This window comes from Solea solea, chromosome 1 (genome assembly GCF_958295425.1).
Source record: "Solea solea chromosome 1, fSolSol10.1, whole genome shotgun sequence".
Lineage (NCBI taxonomy): Eukaryota > Metazoa > Chordata > Actinopteri > Pleuronectiformes > Soleidae > Solea > Solea solea.
Genome location: NC_081134.1, coordinates 28,603,536 through 28,625,553, shown reverse-complemented (window position 1 = coordinate 28,625,553; position 22,018 = coordinate 28,603,536). Strand labels below are relative to the sequence as shown.

The 22,018-nt window shown below is 38.2% G+C and overlaps 2 protein-coding genes across 3 annotated transcripts; one reads left to right on the top strand and one right to left on the bottom strand.

Moving 5' to 3' along the window:
- Positions 1-651: 651 nt before the first annotated feature.
- On the bottom strand, positions 652-15,756 carry avl9 (AVL9 homolog (S. cerevisiase)). Its single transcript, XM_058637201.1, has 16 exons — positions 15,520-15,756; positions 11,554-11,674; positions 10,882-10,967; positions 10,576-10,647; positions 9,785-9,874; positions 9,245-9,311; positions 9,033-9,073; positions 8,909-8,947; positions 8,753-8,822; positions 7,038-7,498; positions 6,122-6,256; positions 5,820-6,039; positions 5,339-5,456; positions 4,562-4,615; positions 3,585-3,673; positions 652-3,190 (listed from the first exon to the last, which is right to left on the bottom strand). The coding sequence occupies exons 1-16, from the start codon at positions 15,601-15,603 to the stop codon at positions 3,069-3,071; spliced, it is 1,869 nt and encodes a 622-aa protein (XP_058493184.1). The 5' UTR covers positions 15,604-15,756; the 3' UTR covers positions 652-3,068.
- Positions 15,757-15,889: 133 nt separating this feature from the next.
- On the top strand, positions 15,890-21,691 carry si:ch73-264p11.1 (uncharacterized protein LOC100000923 homolog). Of its 2 annotated transcripts, none has more exons than XM_058637225.1 (5): positions 15,890-16,469; positions 18,211-18,447; positions 19,113-19,176; positions 20,212-20,389; positions 20,592-21,691. In XM_058637225.1, the coding sequence occupies exons 2-5, from the start codon at positions 18,299-18,301 to the stop codon at positions 20,639-20,641; spliced, it is 441 nt and encodes a 146-aa protein (XP_058493208.1). In that variant the 5' UTR covers positions 15,890-16,469; positions 18,211-18,298; the 3' UTR covers positions 20,642-21,691. The 2 variants fall into 2 exon arrangements, with proteins under 2 accessions (XP_058493208.1, XP_058493197.1); XM_058637214.1 differs by having other exon boundaries at positions 15,890-17,015.
- The last annotated feature ends 327 nt before the right edge of the window (positions 21,692-22,018 follow it).

Below are 22,018 nucleotides of genomic sequence, written 5' to 3'. Positions count from 1 at the left end.
GAATCACCTGTGCAGGAGCAACCAATCAGCCTCCAGGATCCACCTGAACACACGTGTGCAGAGAGAGAGAGTTGAGACCGAGGTCAGAACTGAGCGTTTGAGCTAAAATCACTGATTTTCTCTGTGGAGTTTGTTTTGAGAAAACAACATAAAAAGGGTGAGTGTCATGATTGTTAAATTGTGTGCAGAGAGGAACAACACCAGCTTAAAACTATGAGAACTTCATATTTATGACAACGTTTCACCGAATTATAAAATAAGTGTTTTGATTTGAAATGATGAAAAATGGAAAATGAATCAAAAGTTAGTCAATATGTGGACATCTGTATATATATATATATATATATATATATATATATATATATATATATATATATATATATATATATATATATATATGTATATGTATGTGTCTGTATATTTATATATATATATATATATCTGTGTGTGTATATATATATATATATATATATATATGTGTATCTGTGTGTGTATATGTATATATATATATTTTTTTTTTAAATGTGGGATATGACACATTGCTTACAAACATATTTAGTATTATAAATACAGCACTTAATTTCCTTGTAAACTTGAGTTTGTGCCTTTAACTGATTATTTATTTTAAAAGAAAAGAGTCTGCGGTACATTTAATTTAATTATATAATTTTTAATCCAGCAATATAATCTCATCGTATCACGTTCTCCAAATAACATTAAAAGCATCGGTCAAGAAAATATTGTGTGAATTTGACTTCACAATACATTCAAATCTCTTTAAATAGAAGAAAGGGAAAAAAAAGAGGGTAAAAAAAAACAGAAACTCAAACCTTTAACAAACCGAAGAAAACAAAAACATTTTTAAACACAGGTTTATGTAAAAGAGACATTTATAATCCAACACAAGCAAAACAATCGAGGCTGGAAGCACTTTTTTTTTCACACAAATACACGTGAATGCGTGGCAATAAAAGTAATCAAAGAAATAAACTCACAGTGGTCCACAGATTAGGACTCGTCGCTCCAGTGTTGTCATGACAAAAATGTGGATTATTTTCAAACACGACAAATAAATAAAGTTATGTGACTTTTTAAAACTCTCTTAAGGTTTTACTCATCATAGTTTTCCCAATATATTTATATTTATTTATATATACTATATATGGTATAAAAGGCGTGGGTGAAGATAACGGTTACATTTGATTACGTATACCTTGATTATTTTAAAAAAAAGACAATTTAAATGAGTTTACGGTGATAAAAACTCAGTTTTCAAGTTAAAAATTCCTTTCATAGTTACAGGAAGTTTTATTACATAAACCGGGATAAACGGCGTTCATAATTTCTATTTTTTTGTAAAAATCCAGCTGTAAAATGACTCCATTTTCAAGTTATCAAAAGGAAAATGCAGCATTTACTGCCCTTTAAATAATATAAGCCATGTTTTTAATCTTAAATATTTTGTCATTTTTGCTGTAAATACCGTTTACATTCTGAAGATAAATCAGAAAATATATATACTGACAGTGAGTACGGTAGAAAAGGTCTGGGTGAACGAAAAGCACTTGAATCTGTTTTTCAGGTTTTTAAAAAAGGATTCACGCGATAACAAGGTGGTCGTTTCAGAAACCGTCATCTTATAATTGTTTAAAATGAGAAAAACTCAATTTTCAAGTAAATTTCTTCGTTATCAAAAGGAAAAATATGCGATAACTGCCTTTTAAATAATATAAGAAATATTTTTTAATCTGAAAACTTGAATATTTTTGCAATAAATACCATATGTACTGTGCAGAGAAGTCAGGAAAGTCAAAAATATCCATCAGTAAACGATATTTCCAAGAAATTCAATTCACTAATTTTTCTGTTTTTATTCCTTTTTTTCCCACCAAGAAATTAAAGGGGTAAAGTTGTGAAGATACAGTTGCTAGGCTAGTTAGCATGTGGGTAATGTTAGTGTAATGCTGGGAATATTGACACAGGGGTAATTTTCCCCAGAATAATTTAAAAAACAAACAAATTTGGAACTCTTTTGTACCTAAAATTAAATATATCACTTTAACATTCAACCGGTTCTGCCATTTTTGAAAACGAGGATAACCAGCAAGCTTATAAAGTTAGCTTGCTAACATGACTCAGCTTTTATTTCCCTAAAAAAAATTTTTTAGTTGTCAAATTCAGATTAAGAGTAAATAATGAATTTGATGTCCCTTTTTCTTACTGAGTCAAAGCTACATGACTGCTAGCTAGCTAGTGAGCTAAAACGCATGTTTAGCTAACCCATACATGCTAATTTTTATGTGGACGGTAAATTAATTAATAAATGTTGCTAATGACATTTTTGTCATACAGAGTTTAGAATCTTTTACTATTTTTCTTAGGAAAAGTTTCCCAAAGTTACGATTTTTCCACAGTTACACTACGTTTAACATGCTAACATTAGCTGCCACTGCCTAGCAAAAGAAAATGTAAGTTGTTTTTTGTGTTTACAGAGTTTAAAGCAAACACTTTGCTCTCTGTTTTCATGAATTAGCTCACAATGTTTTTTTACTGATGGTTTTACTCGTCTGATTCAGTTTTTACTTTATTTTTGTCAGTTATGAGGATCTGGGAAAATTCAAAACGCCCCAAATATGTAGAATAAATAAACTGAAGAAGCAACTGATCCTTTCATGACTTATTAGACATTTTTGGAGGAAAAATAGTTTTGAAAATAAGTTTTTTTTTTTTCAGTTTATACCTTCACACAGTAGTTTTTTAAGGTGTTTTATTATTATTATTATTTTCACCCTCTGGTTTTTTTACATTTATTTTTTTATTTATTTATCAAAATATTGGACACGGACCGACCGTAGCAAAGAGTGAAAACGACGTCTCACAGGAAGAAGAAGCAGCTCAGGTGACGACCTCTCGGGCCTCACAGTGGATATTTGGACCGTACCATTCTCATCCACACAGGGGCCCCCAGGCTTTTCTTTCCAATCCTTCATTAAAATGCAGCTTTCTGACCCTCAGGCTTCAGCGTAGCAGAGGACAGGGACAGAGTCAGTGAAGAGGAAACCTGAAGGTCAGGGTTTGACCTCAGGTTCAGCAGAGTCCGGCGGAGCCACGGCGGCCGGCTGAGCCAGCGTGGAGAACCAGGTGGACATGGCGGACTTGGCGCTGGTCAAAGCTCCGCCCACCGACTGACCTGAGGTGGAGAAGCAGGTGAGATCTCAAGCGTCTTTGAGTGTTCAGAAAAGCGTTATATAAATATGATTATTAGATCTCAGGTTAATCTAAAATCAACGTTACCACGGGGAGAAAAGCCACGAAAATGACCTTTTTAAAAACACTGATGGTTTCATTTGAGTTTGAAATCTCAAAGCTGCGAATAAGTTTCAGAGAATTCGTAACATTTTTGTATCACGTCGGCTTTTAATCCAAAAGGAAGCTGCAGGGTTTGGTTTTTTTTGGGAGATCGAGTCACCTTGAATTTTTTGTCCTAGAGTGAAGATTTCTTTGTGTTTTTGTTTTGTTTTTTAATAAAATTATTTAAAAATCCACACAGAAAAGTGGTTACCACGGTAACTGTGCTTTCTTACCCACTGCTTTTCCCGTCTGGACGACGCTGCGGCTGGTGGTCATCATGGCGTTTCCGATCTTCTTCCCTCGCTCGCTGTTCTGCACCGAGCTGTGGAGAAGAAACGGAGGACAGGTTCATGAGGAGCACAAACAGCGTACTCTGTCTTTAATCACTCTGGAGAGGTTCTTCCTGAGAGCGGATCGGACTCAATCCAGGTCCACCTGAGTCCATCTGAACAGAGTCCAACACTTTAACCTTTAATACTGAATCCCCGCTGACCTGACGACCTTCAGCACAAACCCCCCCCCCCCGCACCTACACCCGCGTCACCTGATCAAATGTTTATTTAAATAATAATAAAAGGTCACGTGGATTAATATCAGCAGCTGCTGACATCACAGACTCTAATGAGCCAATTATTCTTAAATCTGAAAATGAATACAGCTGTTAAACTGTTAAAAATGCGAGCGACGACCACGTACTAACATTTGTCTCTTCAAAATAATTTTCTCTATTAAGGACATTTTGTCTTCAGAATCATTCTGTGTCTCTTTGAGGACATGTGTGTCTCTTTAAGGTCCCTGTCACCGCCTCCTTTTAAGGATGACGCATGGCTCGCAGGAGACTGAACATAAGGGACACCACAACGATATCTCACCAAATAATGTTATCTTATTCTGTTCAGAGACGACAGTTTCCTGTGAACGCATAAATGTCTTCATATATGTTTAAAATCACAGAAAACAGCACTGAAGTCTCACTGCGGTGCCTTTTCAAAATAAAAACACTAAATTAAGAACCGTTCAGCCTCTTCCCGTCATGATGTGTTTTATTAATATACTCCTTTTTTTTTAAAGGAACACTGAAATATTTCACTCTTTAATGAGGTCGTGTCACTTGTTACCAGCAGAGGGCAGCAACACACACACACACACTCTGACTCAGCTCTGAACCTCCTGCTCTTACAAGGACACAAATAAAAGTGTGATGACTCACTGTGAGAGCCGCAGCTTCACGTCAGCGACGCTGTACTGACCCTGGAACGGATGACTGAGACAACACAAACAACAACGATGAATTAGAACCATATTATTACGTCATGTTTAACACAAAATACAAACTTCAATGGGTTTTATAACTCATTTCATGCTGTAATATTCATCTTTCTTTAATGCAAGAGTGAATAAAACTCCTAAACTTTAATATTTAAAGGGTTTAAACACAGATTTTCAAAGTAAAATAAGTTTATATGCAAAATTAAAGTTGGTATTAAAGCATTTCTTATTGTGGATTTAAGATTTCCACACTCTACATTTAAAAAAAAAAAAAAAAATGACATTTTGAAACATAAAAATGAGACAAACAAACATTTTCTTCTTTGTGTTTTCTGTTCCACAGTTTTATTCCTGTGCTTTTTAATGACGGGATCTTTTTAATCGATATTTTAATATAAAAATAATAAATAACTGTTAAAATGAGCACACAGACAATAACTTATGAAATTATTAGTTGCATCTTTTAAAAAAATTGATTTTATGATTTAATTTAAAGATTAAGTTTAATATTTTCTGTCTTATCGACTTCAAACATAATAAAACCTGATCACAGTGAGAAGCTAACAGAATATTTACAATTACACTGTGGTCAAACTCGTGGTCCACGGGCCACATGTGGCCCACCACTCCACTTAATGCGGCCCCGCCACAAAAAGTGTTATTTTTTGTCTTAAACGTTCAATAACTCATTATTTTGATGTTGTTTTAAAGCACTCACCCTGGGGTGATGGAGGTCATGGCCGGGTGCTTGTTGCTGAGCCACACCCGGTGGTTGTGTGTGATTTTCCACGCCGCGGTGAAAGCGGCGCCGTAATCGGCCAGAAGCCGCTCGTTATCTGGAGACGACAGAAGAGACAAAGTTTACGCTCTGATGACCTGACGATGAGTCTGAACACAAACTCTGTTAAACATGACGTCTAAAAATCTGTACCAACGATGACTTTACAACCAAAAAAACTGAATTTTGTGTCACTTTGTAAACCAAAGAAAACCAGTGATTTTAACATCACAGCACACAGGAGCTGCTGATCCACTGCTACCTCCATCACTAAGTTCACATGTCTTATTTTAGTGAATTCAGCATTTGAAATCCTTCATTCAGATTAACCTCAGTGACACAAAATGACCACACGAGGCCGCAGTAGAGCAGCAGCTCCTGTGTCTCTCTGTGGGGTTTGGTGTGGGAGACGGAAACTCACCGTCCTGCAGAGCAGACGACAGTAACGAATGCAGGTAAAGCGTAAACTGAGCCCTGATCCACTCGTCTCCGCCCTCCCAGCCCGTCCCGTCCAGGAAGACGTCATCGCGGTTCTCCGTCACGTGTTTGACGAGGTAGTCGGCGAAACGCAGGTCTGCCGTCGTCAAGCTCAGGATCTTCCTCAGCTCCAGGTCCTGGATCTGGATCCGACCTTCTTCCACCTGCAGTGACAAAACCACACTATTTACTCTCAGTGCTTTTTTAAAACATTAAAATAAAGTCAAAAATAAAAGCGAGACTGGCCTCGACGACAGCGTCACTCAGGTGCCTCTGCTGGTGGAAGAGGATGTTGGTCGCCCCGGCAACGAAGCCCCGCACCGTCACGTCTGACAGGAGGTGATGCTGCTGCAGAGCCATGTAGGGCAGACACAGGTAACCCTGGCAACGACAAGAGGTCACAGGTCAGGCGGTTACTGTCAAGTGAAGACCCATTTCCTGTTAGGATGTCATTGTCTCACTCGCCAAACTAAAGAAGCTGAATTAATAAACTAACTTATAACTTAACTAATAAGATATTAAATGTCACTTTATGTACATTAATTGTAAAATTGTTGGCGGTTATTGTAAAATCTCTGTTTTAAAGACTTATTTCGCTGCTAATTTCCTGAAACAATCCATTTATTTAATTCAATATTGCCTTATTTTAGAGATATTTCAGTTTTTATTGCTGATGTTTATGAAAGAGATTTTTTTAACAGAACTAACGTTGCAAATTGTTTAAAATTCTCTCTAAAAAAATGACATCCATTTTAAGGTAACATGTTTCCCAATGGAGGGCGCTGTGAGCGCGGCTGACAACAGTGAGTTTATTATTTTTGAAGAGACGACAGTGGAGGACACACAAATGACTTTGCTAACGGCTCGCAATCACACGGGACTATTGTGGTCAAGTCTTGCTTAAGTCTTTTTTTTCTTTTAAGTCAAATATCCTCTGCACCTCGAACGTCACACGAGGCTGGAAATCAAACTAAAGACAAAGTCGATGGCGAATATCTCTAAGTATTTATCTAAAAAAAGTTTCTCTGTTCCCTCATTTTTCTTTTGTTTCACGTCTTGAAACACAAAATGACTCTAAACGCTGTAGTACACTTGTCGGCCTGTATGTGGTGCTGTAATAATGTTTTATTATATGTGATATTAAACTCTTGAGCGTCGGTACCTTGGTGAAGATGGCGAGCGGCAGACCGTACTGATCCTCCTCCAGACCGGACACCAGACCCTGGGTGACGCCCCCCTGACCGTTGCCCGGCTGCGGCTGCACAGTGATGGGCGTGGTTGGTTTGTTGAGGGAGGAGTCTGTCGTCGTCGTCGTCGCCGACGTCGTGTCTTTGGGTCCGGTTTCCTCCAGCACGCTGGGGTCAAGAGTCTCCCAGTCGCTCTCTGACGAGTCCGGTGACGTCCGCGACGGCGGTTTAAGGAGGTGGTCGTTCTCTCCCTCCGCACTGTTCTCAGAGGACGCCGGGGCTGACTCCGCCTCCTCCTCCAGCTCCAGCGTGTCAGTGACCGACACGGAGACGAACTCGTCGGCTGCAGAGAAACTGTCCAGCAGACCCGGGTCCTCGGACACGCTGCTCTTTGGTCTGTAGTGAGACGAGTCCACCAGGCCGTGCTCGATCAAACCTGCGACAACATCATCATCCAAACTAAATAAACTCCAAACACCCTGAATTATCCAGAATAACTGTTAATATCATGTCGTTTTCAACCACTCCAACATCAGTCCCTAACTGCTCCAGCTTTTTTTATCCTTTTTCCTTCATTTTGTTACTTTCCTCCTAAATCCAGAACATACTCCAAGCTACAAGGTCTTAAAGTCACCACTTCACAAAAGGCTCATCTCATTAAATCTACACCAGCTCAAGTCTATGACATCTTAACAATGCATTCATCACTTTATCTCACTGCTGGACGACCTTTTTTTCACTGGAAACTCACGTTTGTAAACCACTCACTCTCCCACACCAAACCCCATAGAGAAAATCAGTGATTTTAGCTGGCGGGGACACAGGAGCTGCTGGTCTACTGCTGCCTCGTGTGGTCACTTTGTGTCACTGAAGTGAATCCGAACAAAGGATTTGAAACACCAAAGGCACAAAATCAGACATTTGAACTTAGTGATGGAGGCAGCAGTGAATGAACAACTCCTGTTTGCTGTGATGTTAAATCGATGATTTTATCTATGGGGTTTGGTGTGGGTTAGGAAGTGAGTGTTTTACAAACTTCAGTTTCCTGTTGAAAAGAAAGTTTAATGTTGATGATATATGTGACCGTTGTTGCACAGTATCTGGTACTTTATGTTCTGGAGCCGTCCAAAATTGGCTGAATTTTGGAAGTCTGGTTTTAGGTTTTTCTCCAAGGTATTAAAAACGACTGGACTGGTAAAATAATGATAGCTTTTGCTACTTTTTTGGCCAGACAACTTATTCTTATGAAATGGAAGGACAAGTCTCCACCCACATTGAAGCATTGGGTTAACGATTTGATGCAACATTTAACTTTGGAGCAAATTTGTTACTCTATACAGGGCAATAAACAAAAATGTGTTGCTGTGTGGCAACCAGTCCTCCAAATTATTGAAGAAATGAACTTTGATGTCATAACTCCATAATTGTAAAGATAGGCCTCTCTGCTGTCTTTTGCTTATTGTAAATGACATACATAAAACAACCTTTGTATTGTGCAGTGGGTTGGCGGATGGGAATGAGGGTTGTTCTTTTGTTTTGTTTTTTGTTTGTTAAAAGGAAAATTCAATAAAAAGAATTCACACAAAAAAAAGGACAGTTTGATAATGAGATAACGATCTAAGACTTAAAGTGGCACAGACGTATTAAGTGAATGTTTTATTAATAAGTCAAAGTTTTAGTTTTTACTGACCTGGAAACAGAGATAAAACTGTCATCAACGCGCCGACGAGTGTGTTGACAGGAGACACGTAGAACAGCACCTGAAAAACAAAAACAGTAAGTTGTAGTTTAAAATAGAATAACACTGAAGTCATGTGAAAAAAGTGGTCGTTACGGTTGTTTGTACCTTCTTTTCCAGCAGGATAAGTTTGAAGAGAATAAGAACCTGCAATGAAGAGTAAAGACGTTTACTCATCTATACAAATGTCTGTTAATATAACGTTGAATTGTACGGTTTCTGTTTCTCCTACCTTGTGTCGAAAGTGCAGAATCAAATCTCTTGGCGATAATCCTGAGAGAAAAATGCTCATGAACTCATGAAACTCACACAACAGGTGTTTGTCGTCGTCTGATGAGACGGCGTTTTAGTTGTCATTTTTAAACATTAAAGTTGCCGTCAGTGGTTCACAGTGTTTAAATAATAACATCACACATTCTGTGTTGGTTTTTTGCGTTTATTTACCTAAATAAACCTGCGATCCCTCCAGCGACGAACCCTTCAGCGAGCCGTTCATGTGGTCGTAAAGTTCCTGCGAAACAAAACAGCCGTAAAAACAAGCTAACACGGTGTAAACCTTATTTTTCCCACCAATTTTTAATTAAAAGGTCCAGTGTGTAATATTTAGGTTTTTTTTTTTTAAACACAGAAACTGAGTAAACAACCATTTAGAAGTGTATGATGGCTTAAAAATAAGAATCATTTTGGTTATTGACTGACATTGCTAACAATAGCTAGCTCGACTAGCTTGTTTTTTTTATGATTCGAAGACGCTGTGAGTCACTTCCGACTCCGACTTCCGAATTCCGATGTAAACGGAAGGAAGTGTTAAAAATAAGATTTTTATTTGTACTTGAGGGTCTTGCTTTATGGAGGCGGCCATCTTGTGCCTAACAGAGGCTCACAAAGAACCCGTCTTCAATCTGCAGTCTCGACACTAGATGTCACTAACTCTTACACACTGGACCTTTAAATGTAAACGCACACAGCAGCTGAGGTTCTCACCTGTAGAATAGAGATCTGCGAGAAGTCTTTCTCCTCAAAGTACGCGTGTGTGATGAGCTGCAGTTTGGCTTGAAGGAGGCCGTACAGAGGCTGCCGGTTCAAAAACAAACACCGGGTCACTACAGATAATCTATGCCAGCATAAATCTATAGACAGACTTTTCCTGCCTGGAAACCCATGTTTTGTAAAACCGCTCACTCTCCCACACCAAAGTCCATCTTTTGAGAAAATCAGCGTTTTTAGCTCATGCAAACGCAGGAGCTACTGCTACGTCACTGCTACGTTTGGTTCATTTGCGTCAATCACGTTAATCCTGCCGAAGAATTTCAAACTTCAAAGTCACAAAATAACGCATTTGAATTCAGGAATTGAGGCAGCAGCGGATCAACAGCTCCAGCTTCCCCGAGAGCTAAAATCGCCAATTTTTTAAATGGGCTTTGGTGTAAGGAGAATACGTGGCGTCCAACAGTGACAGAAAGCGAGTGTCCACTTTAATGAGGTGAGCCTTTTGTTAAGTGGTTAAAATCAGTTTTTCTTCCTCTGGGTTTGTCACCGTCACTGTTGAATTGTGGGAGATTTGTGTGTTTTATGTGTATGTTTTTGTGCTTAAATAAGCATGAAAATGCTTATAATTTCAAGTAAGATTTTTTTTTTTCCCTGTCATTGATCTAAAACACAGTGTCTAGATGTATTATATGAACATTAGAGGATAAGCTTCAGTTCCTCCACTCGTCATGTCATCAGTACCAATTCGAATCGTGAGAAGACGACGTCATCGTCGAGCAACTCACCACTCGACTGAGGACACAGACGCTCTTCTGAACCGTTTCCCTGGTGACGTCAGCCTGTCGCACCTTCAGGGCCTGATGGCAGAGGTAGATATTTAATATTTAACAACTTTCCTGCTCCAACAGCGTCTGTGGCTTTTATTTTGAAAGGCTCTTTGTCGAAGACTGAGTCACGAGCCACATACGAGTCATTTTACATAAGATTTATTACATAACACGTTTCACGCGTAAATATTGACTTATTGTCTTCATGCTTCATGCAACGTTGAAGAAAATGAAGGTTTTATGAGTTTTTTTTGGTAAACTGACCTTTGCTTCTATTTGTCGATAACAGGAAACTCCGTAAACACACTTCATGTCTCCAGTGAGAGGAGGCAGGTGAAAGAACACTGTGTCTGCAGGAAACATGAACAACAAGCAGAGTCAGGTGATTCCTCGCGCACACACACGCGCGCACACACACGCACACACACACACACACACGCGCACGCACAAGCACACACACACACACAGTGGTTTCAAAACAGCAGACAAACTGGATCAACCTGAGGGTAAAGTTCACTGTTTCCCTCCATTCACTTTCAATGGACTCTTCACATTCTAGACACACACACACACACACACACACACACACACAGTTCACACTGTAAAAACTCAAACTGCTGCTTATATAAGATGCAGATATTAGGTTTTTTATTGTTTCATGTCAAAATAGACACTTATTTTGAAATTCGATGAAATATCATAACAAATATAGATTCCATTTTGAGCTCATGTTTGGGTTTTTTTTTCACTGCATCGCCCCCTCCTGGCCAAACTGGACACTCCGTGACCCCCAAGGTCAATTGGAGATCAAATATTTAATAAATCACTGTTTTATTTTCTGATATCAGAGAAAGAAAAACACACAATCCAAAAACTGGAAATATCACGTTTTTTTCAGCATGAATTTGAAATCGGAGCGCGTGGACGAGTCGTTACCTTCCTGGTAGTTGTGCGCCCCGTCTGGCAGAGCGAGGAATGGCAGGTACTTCCACTCCTCGGGCAGCAGGTTACTGTCGTGACCTTCGTCCGGCATCAGCGGAGGATACGAGAACTCCACCTAAGGAAGTGACGAAAGGAGACTAGGTTAGACTCTTGTTCGCGAATTTCCTCCTGGCTTTTTACCCTGGTTTCTTTTTTTAAGAAGTCAAAAAAAAAAAGCAACGGACACAAATGTACAATAAAGCTTGGGCTAGCCGTTGTTTTCCGATTTTTCAACATTTAATTCAACACTTTGTGGACCAAACAAGTCATTGATGAATCAAGAAAATGATCAAAAATGTCCAGAAAGACGCAGCTCCCCCTTGTGGCAGTACTGTATATTGGTGAGCTAAACGGCATCATAAGGTCACTTACATAAAATTATCCTAATCATGAAGATCCACCACAAAACGACTTAACGTGGGTGTTTTTTAAGAGATTAAAAACTTTAAATGATTGCAAATGATCGCATATCCAGACAAACTTTCATCATTTCAGACTTTTATCCCACGAAAATGTTCACTTTTCATGTCATCATTTTTGACTTTCACTGAATAATTTGCAACACTTTTCAACATTTTCAGACCAAACGAGTCATCAAATCAATCAAGAAAATGAAAATGTGGGGAAAGATGCAGCTCCCCCTAGTGGTGCTACAAAATAAATCACCAGGAATGCATACAAACAATTTTCCACATTCACAATTAAACCCAACACTGGAAATTATCATCGCATTCTGTTTTTTATTTATTTTCATTTGACTATTGTTAAAAATATTCTCTCTTCTTTCATACATCAGTGTTCATTGGTTTTTTGGATGAAATATCATCATTTGCGATTGTGGATGTTTGTATCGTGGCTTCAGTTTAAGCCTCGTAACCCGATTAATCCCCTAATCTGTTTAAATGTTGCTGTTTTTGTCTGTGCGTTCAGATTAACCGTCTACAGTAAAGTGAAAAAAACTTTGGTTTGTTTTGAAGAAGTCGTCGAGTTTTTCACCACATTTTATGAACTAAATCATGAAGAAAATAATCCACAGATTATTCAGTAGTGAGAACAAGTGTGAGCTGCAGTTCCAGGTTTTTGAAAATACTCATTTATTCATGCATGATGTGGATGTTTGACATGTGTGATATGTCTGTTATCTGTCTGTATGTAAGCCTGTTTTTCTTTTCTCTGTCGTCTTTTCTTTGCTGGAGAAACACGTGGTGTGAGATAAAGCCCATTATTGGCAGCCTCTCGTCCTACAGGATTAACCTGAAACGTGCTGCTCCTGAACGCACCACACACCGGCGCAGCAGCAGCAGCAGCAGCTCCCTCAGGGCGAGTTGACTGTATCTGAACAAAAGACAGCACCTGCTGCTGCTGCTGCTGCTGCTGCGACAGATGGATGACAGGACAGAGACAGATCATCTGACACTCAGCAGGAGGTCACTGACCCCTGATCAGATAACCGCAACAGAAACACAGAGACTCCTCACACTGATCTGCTCTGCTGCAGCCCGACAAATAAACCAATTTAATAATAGTCACAATTGTGTGATTACAAACTATATTATGTAATTATAATCAACAGGATAATTAGAGGATGAATTATCTCTACTTGTGTTGAGCAGGTGCAACTTAAAAGGTTTATAATCGCCGCTAAACAAGTTTGAAACACGACAACTTCCTGTGTGAATGGATTTAATTATTGTTTTATAGATATAGAATAATAATTTGACACCAAATCTGAAGTTTTACTGCTCTTTTTTCAAACGATGTTTCCTGTTTTATTTTGAATTCAATGTGTATATGTTGAGATTTAGCTTCCTGTCCTTGTGATTTTTTCCCTCCATTTTTTCGTATGTTTGCTAATGAGCTGCCGTGTGTTTCCAGAACATTCTGCTGAGTCATAGTTGCTTTGTCATCACGTTCCTCGTGTTTCATATTTCTCTCAGAGAGAGTTTTGGTTTTTTTAGCGCGTAAACTACTGACTGTTGTTGTTGTGTTCATGAAGAGCTTAATCCCTTCAGTTAGCATGATGTTAGCTTGTTTGCAAACGGAGGAGGCCATAGAAAGTCGCATTTGTTGGATGTAGACAATAAAACACTGAACATTTTATTGTATAATTATGGCAACATAGTTGTTCAAGTCCACTCTAAACGTTGTCGGGGGCTAACTTTAGCAATAGCAACATTAGCAACTCCTGCTAGTTAGCCAGAATTATTTTAGATACAGACAACCTTTTCAGACATTTATTCCACAATGTATTTGATTCTGACACTTAGTCTCATAATGTTTACGAGTTTTGTCTCGTAATTCTAACGTCTTCATCTCACGTAAATTTACCTTTTTCATGATTTAGATTTTTTGAATTTTGACATTTAACCCCATCATTTTGACTTTTAATCTCATAATTCTAACTTTTTTATGTCTCAAATTACCTTTTTAATTATACATTTTCCATACATTTGAAATTTTAACTTTTTATCTCATAGTTTTGACTTTCACTTAATCATTTTTTTTCTAGTTTATTATATTTTAACCTTTTGTCTGACATTTTTTGACTTATTATTCCATAAATTTAGATTAGTTTTTAATCACTGCTGTCAAAGCATTAGATTTGTAATTGAACTTTGTAGTCTGCAAATTGGCCACTAGATGCCGCTAAATCCTTCAAACTGAAACTCAAAAAACTCAATGAACCTGCAGTCCACACACACAACCCTTTACCATGACGTAAACACAAGCAAATTTCTTCATGCAAGCTCGCCATGGTAACAACAATCAAAAGACATAATTTATCAAGAAATGAGCCAAAGCTAAAATCAGACTTGATGCCACGAACTGATAATGGATTAATCATCACAGCATCAGTTTCTCTTCTTCACCACATTGGTTCCCAGTGAACCACGACACAGAATGTCTCCACTCCACACGGTTGTTGAGAGGCAGCAGGTTGTAAACAAGACGGCAGATCGATTAAAGAGCGAGAGCAGAGCTGCAGAACGACTGCAGAGTCCAGGAACAGACATGAAAGCATTGCAATATTCTGAACAACATGATTCTTCATTGGGACGACAACATATATATTAACATATGAACATAATTTCATGACAAAATATGGCAGAAGTATCTCAATAATATTGTATTGTGGTGTAAGTATTGTGATAATGATGTATCCTAATAATAGCTTATTGTGGCATAAGTAACACTTATCACATTATTGTCGTACAATTATTGTGACAAAATTGTATCATGGAATAACTATCGTGATAATATTGTGGTAAAAGTACCATGATAATATTGCATTGTGGTATTAGTATCGCAATAATATCATACTGTGGCTCAAGTAACACAATGATATACTGTGGTAATTGTATTGTGATAATATCGTACTGTGGCATTAATATGATAATATCATTGTGGTAGTATTGTGATAATATTTCACTGTGGTATAAGTATTGTGATAATATTGTATCATGGAATAACTACTGTAATGTAGCACGGGGGCATAAGTATCGGGTATTGTGGCATAAGTATCATGATATTAACATACTGTGGCATAAGTATCGTAATATTGTATAATGCCATAAATATCGTAATACTATCGTATAGTGTGCCGTGATAATATTGCAGTGTGGTACAAGCACTTTATTATTGTATCATGACCTAAATATCGTAATAATATCGTGTGCTAAAACGCTGGATGAGATGTTAGCTAACCCAGGGAAACAGCTGATTTCACTTCACTTTATGTCAGACAGGAAACTACACTGATCACCACTGCAGGATTATTTATATGTGTTGTTATTTTAATAGCAGCACATATAAATCATTATAGAATCATCATAATCCAGCAGGATTACAGCAAAAACAGCAGGAAATGCGCCTTTATTTGTTGTCAGTTAGCCACATTAGCTCGGAGCAGGGTTCACCTACCTGACAGCCCTTTTTATGGTGGAATCCCACCACCACGATGTGCAGCACCGGTCCTTTGACGTCGTCTCTGCCGTGAGGCTCCATGTCCACCTTGCCCTGCACAGCTCTGAGCTCCAGGGTCAGACGAGGGAACGGTAAAAAGGAGGCGATATTCGCTCCGGGAGCGATGAACAGAGCGGAGCTACGCCGCAGCAGCAACAACAACAGCAGCAGCGGCGGCGACGATCACTCCGTTCTGTTCCGCTTCGTCACACAAAGAACCGCAGTAATAATGAGCACATTGAGGTAGTTCACTACAGCGCACTTCCGCGTTTGACTTGGCTAAGAACTGACCTTAACGTCAACGTTCTTTGATGTATTTTTTAACGTAATGTGTGTTCACAAATCAAGGAATTAACAAACTTACTTGATCTAAAAAACACACAGTGCGTAACTCCTGCCGCTAGGTGTCCCTCCATCACAATCATTAAAGAAGAAGGCCGTTTGATAACTTCGGGAGGCGACACATTTGCATCGACACGTTTGCTTCTCCTGAGCGACAAAAACAAAATCAAATTTAAATACAAAGAATAAATTACTAAAAAACACAAAAGACAACACATCCGCGAACTGGTAGTTCTGAATATTTCCTACTTCGCTCAGTTTCGTTATAGATTTGACCCGGAAGTTATTGCGAGATGGTCAAAAAGTTGCCGTCATTCGGGTTTGAAAACAGTTGGGAATGTTTTTGGTTAGATGAACACTCTGGCTTCACTTTAATTTACTGCCCTCTTAAGTCAGTCAGTCATCATCTACCGCTTTATCCTCAACCAGAGGGTCGCGGGGGGTGCTGTGCCAATCTCAGCTACATCGGGCGATAGGCGGGGTACACCCTGGACAGTTCCCTCTTAAGTCATTAAGGAAAATAATATCTACGAAAACGTCCACGAAACGTCATAAAAACTTTACAGGTATATTTTTTCTGTATAGATCTCCTAAATAACTTTAGCCCTGCTCAAAACCAAGCATTTAATCATTTTGAGGATTCAAACCCTTTTTGAAAAAATCCGAAGAATCTCTTAAAATGATGCCAGATCAAGAGGAATTTGCCCAAATGGACAATAATGACACCCAAGGGTTAAAGGCCACATAGACCGGAAGCTCCAATTAACGCTGCGTTTGTGTGTGTGTATCTGCGTCATTACCTCGTTTATGAAACCCTAAAGTTTCAGAACAAACAGTTCAGCCACTGCTGAGAAAATAGGGTTTTATTGTTTTCCTGGGCTCTGCGAAGCGGATCGGCACTTCCGTAGTTTGATGTCGTCATCAGAAATCCTCACCACTCCTCTCACCACCGTAGTGCCTCCCGGTGCGGGCACTAGTCCGGGCACATCCGGTTGCGTACATTCAACCGCAGAGGAAGAAGAACTACTCTCGTTGTAGCTGCTGAGATGCAGAGCATCCACCGTGCCAGAGGGGGAGCTGTGTATCTGAGAGCTCTATTACGTCACTTCCAGGTACCTGGCCAATAACAGGACAGTGGGAAAGCTCTCTTTGGCTGGCCAATCACAACACAGTCCACGTTCTGGGGGTGTGGTTTTGGTCTGAAACAGCGCCACGAGAGCGTCAGTGAGGAGATATTTTGATCGGCTCGTTTGCAGCGATTAGGAGGATTTTAACCATGAAAACAAGTTAATATATGTAATTAGACCTCCATAACTAACATATATGTGTGATACAAGCATTCTATGTCGCCTTTAAGAAAACTTAGTAAAGTATCTTGTATAACATTAGTCTTTTCTATTTTTGATATTTTAGAGCAGAAATGTTGCTACTAAGCACAAAACAATCTACTCTCCCTTAGCTAAGGGGACATTTCAAGCAACATATACATGAGTAAAACACTAAAATGTTTATTTTGATGTCATAGTGACTTAAATATTAATATATAATAATATAATATATATAATAATAATGTATGTATAATATATTTAAATATAAATGTTAATTTATTTCCACTTTCAATGGAAAAGCGTTCATTGATGTACTATACCTGGGAAAAACACTTTCCGGTTATCGCTGGAGGTCAGAACTTCCAAGTTCGAGTCGGATTTCCAACTCGGAAAGCGGAAGCAACCTCACCGAAGATGACATTGTGTCTTTTAATGGGGAAAACAAATCTCTTTGCATGTTTTATTGAAGATTTTAAAGGTACATTTCACAAGTTGGCAAAACCTGTAAAATAAGTCCATTATTTAGTTATTTTGATTTGGACTAGATGTTTCAAGTATGTTTTATTTATTGAAATAATAATGTATTTTTTATGATGAGTAGTGTCACTTATTTTGCAAAATCAAGAGTCACAACAGTATTTATTGGAGATGCGAAGTCACAAGGGGTCAAGTGGCTCAGTGGTTAAGACCGGTACCCAGTGTGCCAAAGACTTCATGGTCGCAAGTTCAACTCCATCCCCTGGCAGGTTGTACTCAATTTCCTTATAAGTCACTTTGGATGAAAGTGTCTGCTAAATGACATGTAATGTACTTTTAAATAGTTTGTATCTCTTTTTTCAGATTTTTTGAGTCATTTCCTCAATTAATACTTCTGTTTGATACTCGGAAGCCTGCTCCACCACCACACACTTCCTGAGAGGCCCCCGACGACCACGTCAGTGGTTTCTTCATTCTCACTTTTTGTTTCTGTGTGTCACAGCATCATCTTTCCTCTCTCTTCACCACCACGACTGGACGTCTGTCTCCATGACGAGGATCCCCTGCTGTGAAGCAGAAGAAGGTGCACCATGGCGGCAGCAGCAGATGTGCCGGTGTGTTACCATGGCGCCATCAGCAAGGAGGAGTGCGAGGAACTCCTGGGGAAGAAGAACAGGGACGGGGCTTACCTGATCCGAGACAGTGAGACCATCCTGGGAGCCAAGTGTCTCTGTGTCTAGTGAGTCATTTACTTTCACTTCATTTAAGGTCATTTTACATTTAATTGGACATGTCAAGTATAATGAGGTCAGTACACGTACAATAAATACAAAAACATTTGAATTTTAATCCAAAAACATTGACACTTTATTGAATTTTTAAGCAATTAATCCCTTGTGGTATAAAAGACCATTTTGTACAATTTCATATACAGTATATTCTTATTTTTTTGTACATTTCCTTTTTTTTCCTTTTTTTTCAAGCAACAAAATAATAAATAATTGTAGTAATAAACTTTATTTGTATTGCACTTTCCAAAATAAAACTACAAGTGGGACAGACTAAAATCAGGCCATGAAAATAAAAAAGAAAACACACGCCAAATAACACAAGCTAGCTTTAAGACTGTGTGATACAATTAGTAAAGGTTTTCATAAAAATATGTATTTAAACAAGAGATTTGAAGAAAATTATAATAATAATAACATTTAGCGCAGTATTTTCTTTCTTTTTCTGTGCGTTTCTAACGTTGAGTGTCATTGAAAAGGAAATGAAGATGTGGTTGTTTTTCTATCTCGTCGTCTTACATGCAGTTCGTCATTATGTATGCAGTGTTAAAATTTGAGACAAATCTAGAGAGAGAGATTCTCTATTTCTTTTTAAATGTTTTTTCTTTCTCTGCAGTAAAAAAAAGGTGGTGTACACATACAGAGTGCTTCAGACACACACTGGACAATACACTCTCCTGGTAAATAAACACACACTTGACAAACTTCCATTTACTTATTATACTTTATGATCATATGAACCATTATTACTGATTATTGTGTCAAGTCATTAAAAATATCAATATATGACGGAACTTGAAATGTACCACCTATAAGTATGCTTGTATAAGTGAAGTGAATTGCAGCAAAACTATATTGAGTGTTTTGCAGTTAAGCTAAAGCTAAAGTGAGGTTCTTGCAGTGAAGCTAAAAACTACAGTGAGGTTTTTGCAGTGAAGTTAAAACTACAGTGAGTTGGTTTTACAGTGAAGTTAAAGCTACAGTGAGTTTTTTGCAGTGAAGCTAAAGCTTCAGTGAATTTTTTGTAGTTCAGCTAAAACTACAGTGAATTTATTGCAGTGAAGCTAAAACTACAGTGAGTTTATTCCAGTGAAGCTGAAACTACAGTGAGTTTTTTGCAGTAAAACTGAAACAACAGTGAGTTTTTGCAGTAAAGTTGTAACTACAGTGAGTTTTTGCAGTGAAGCTAAAAGCTACAGTGAGGTTTTTGCAATGAAGCTAAATCTACATTGAGGTTTTTGCAGCGAAGCTAAAGCTACAGTGAGTTTGTTTTACAGTGAAACTAAAGCTACAGTGAGTTTTTTGCAGTAAAACTGAAACTACAGTGAGTTTTTGCAGTAAAGTTGTAACTACAGTGAGTTTTGGCAGTGAAGCTAAAAGCTACAGTGAGGTTTTTGCAGTGAAGCTAAAGCTACAGTAAGGTTTTTGCAGTGAAACTAAAGCTACAGTGAGTTTTTTGCAGTGAAGCTAAAGCTACTGTGGGTTTTTTGCAGTGAAGCTAAAGCTTCAGTAAATTTTTTGCAGTGCAGCTAAAACTACAGTGAATTTATTGCAGTGAAGCTAAAACTACAGTGAGTTTTTGCAGTAAAGTTGTAACTACAGTGAGTTTCTGCAGTGAAGCTAAAAGCTACTGTGAGTTTTTGCAGTGAAGTTGAAACAACTATGATGTTTTTGCAGTGAAGTTGAAACTGTTGTGACTTTTTTCCTGCTCTCAGGCAGCAGGTGGTCTGCAAGAGACATTCTTCAAGAGTCTGGACGATCTGATTCTTCACTATAAGAGGAGGAACCAGGGTTTGGCCATGCACCTGCGCCATTCTGTGAAAAGGAAGACGGCCTTGTTGATCCGGAGTCCCATACCACCCAAAGAAGCGCCAAAAGAGAATGACTATGAAAGTATGACACGTATCATTTAAATGCATGTTATTGAACATAAATCTTCACTAAAAGGTTGGGAAATTTTGGGCAAATTTGTTAGGGGACCCAAAAGAAAACTCCCATTACCCATTTGTGGGTCCAGACCCATGATCTTCCTTTTTTTCATACACTGACAGCGTTTCAGATTGATTCATGATGTGTTTTTTTTCTCTTCTTCTAGACTATTCAGATTCTGAGTACGTCGAAGTTCTGCCTGAAGTAACACAATGACAAACATTGGTTCCGCATGTTTTGGGACTGTGAGAGGAGAAGACCCAGTGCGCACACAGAGAGATTCTCTCGGTACACCCAGGATTCAAATGAAGAACCCTGTTATTGTGAGGCCCCTTGGTCGAACACTTGTTTCCTGTCGACATATTGTAGTTACCTTACATAAGTGTCAAAAGCAGAGTGGTGACACTGCACAGGAAATAAATTGTGGCTTTGAAAATAATCTTTACTCTTAATGTAAGGGTGGAATCTTGATTTGGCTCCTTGAGACCAAAGAGTTACAGGTTTTGTTGTTGTAATGTGACGATACAGAGATGAGGTTTTACTCACAATATCTGTGTTTATAGTTGTGAAAGTGTTATTATGATATTTTATTTACTCCATGAAATACATTTGCTCGTAAGGTGGCATTCTTCTCCATTTTACTATTCAATTATTTCATTTCCTGTGAATTGCGCACGCGATTAAAATGTCACCTTTTTTTGTATCTTTTTACCGTTTTGTTGTTTCCTGCAAAGCCATCTTTATGCATATTTGTCTGTGTGGCCATCAGACTTCCTGTTGTCTCACACACCAAAATATGAACCACATGTATTTGTTCTTTGTTCTCAAGCATAAGTGCTTCACTATTGGAGGACTCTATGAGAAAAAAAAACTTTTATTCAGTGGAGACACAGAGAGGTGGGGTATACAGAGATGGTCAGTGGTCTGGCCACATTTTCTAGAAGCAATAAGAGCGACAGCAGACACATGGCAAATGTGTAACAGCAATAAATTGTACACGTTATCTTAAATGATCAATATGATCTTAAATGATGATCAAGTAAGATTTATATTATTTTCATTATTTGGTTGCCTTATTATTAATTATCAGTCGTCTTATGTGGCACCAAAGTGGAATATAAAATGAAACAAGCACTGGATGTAATTTACAATATGACAATGTTGTTTTTGTAGTTTGCTGAATATTAACATTTAGTTGTTTTTATTGTTCCCTTTTCTTTTTTGTTCGTACATGACTCTTAAATATAATTGAGCATATGTTGATCAAACTGATGAAATAAATGCAAATGTAAATACAATGTCATTTAAAGTTTAATTCATATCTTATATTGATTACATAAGTAAAAATGATAAAGTAAATATTATTTTGTGTGTGCGAATGTATTCTACTTTACATAATAAATATGAAGCAACCTTTGTTTTATTTTCTTTTTTTAAAGTTACGTCTGGTTAATGCTCCGCCTCTGACGTCACTCGCGTCTTTCCCATCATATGTAACTGGGGGGTGGAGGTTCTTTTGTTTTGTGTAAGTAATCAAAGATTCTCAGTTAAATATTTTGAATACATTTTATCTATACTGTATACACAATCAGT

Bases quoted from the DNA above. Each gene is read 5' to 3' on its own strand.
- avl9 (XM_058637201.1), bottom strand. From the start codon at position 15,603: ATGGAGCCTCACGGCAGAGACGACGTCAAAGGACCGGTGCTGCACATC. The intron at 6,040-6,121 runs GCCAGTCTCGCT...TTGTCACTGCAG, and splicing joins TGAGTGACGCTGTCGTCGAG to GTGGAAGAAGGTCGGATCCA. The intron at 3,674-4,561 runs GTGAGTCATCAC...TCTTCTCCACAG, and splicing joins GTGAAGCTGCGGCTCTCACA to CTCGGTGCAGAACAGCGAGC.
- si:ch73-264p11.1 (XM_058637225.1), top strand. From the start codon at position 18,299: ATGGCGGCAGCAGCAGATGTGCCGGTGTGTTACCATGGCGCCATCAGC. The intron at 18,448-19,112 runs GTGAGTCATTTA...CTTTCTCTGCAG, and splicing joins GCCAAGTGTCTCTGTGTCTA to TAAAAAAAAGGTGGTGTACA. The intron at 19,177-20,211 runs GTAAATAAACAC...TCCTGCTCTCAG, and splicing joins CTGGACAATACACTCTCCTG to GCAGCAGGTGGTCTGCAAGA.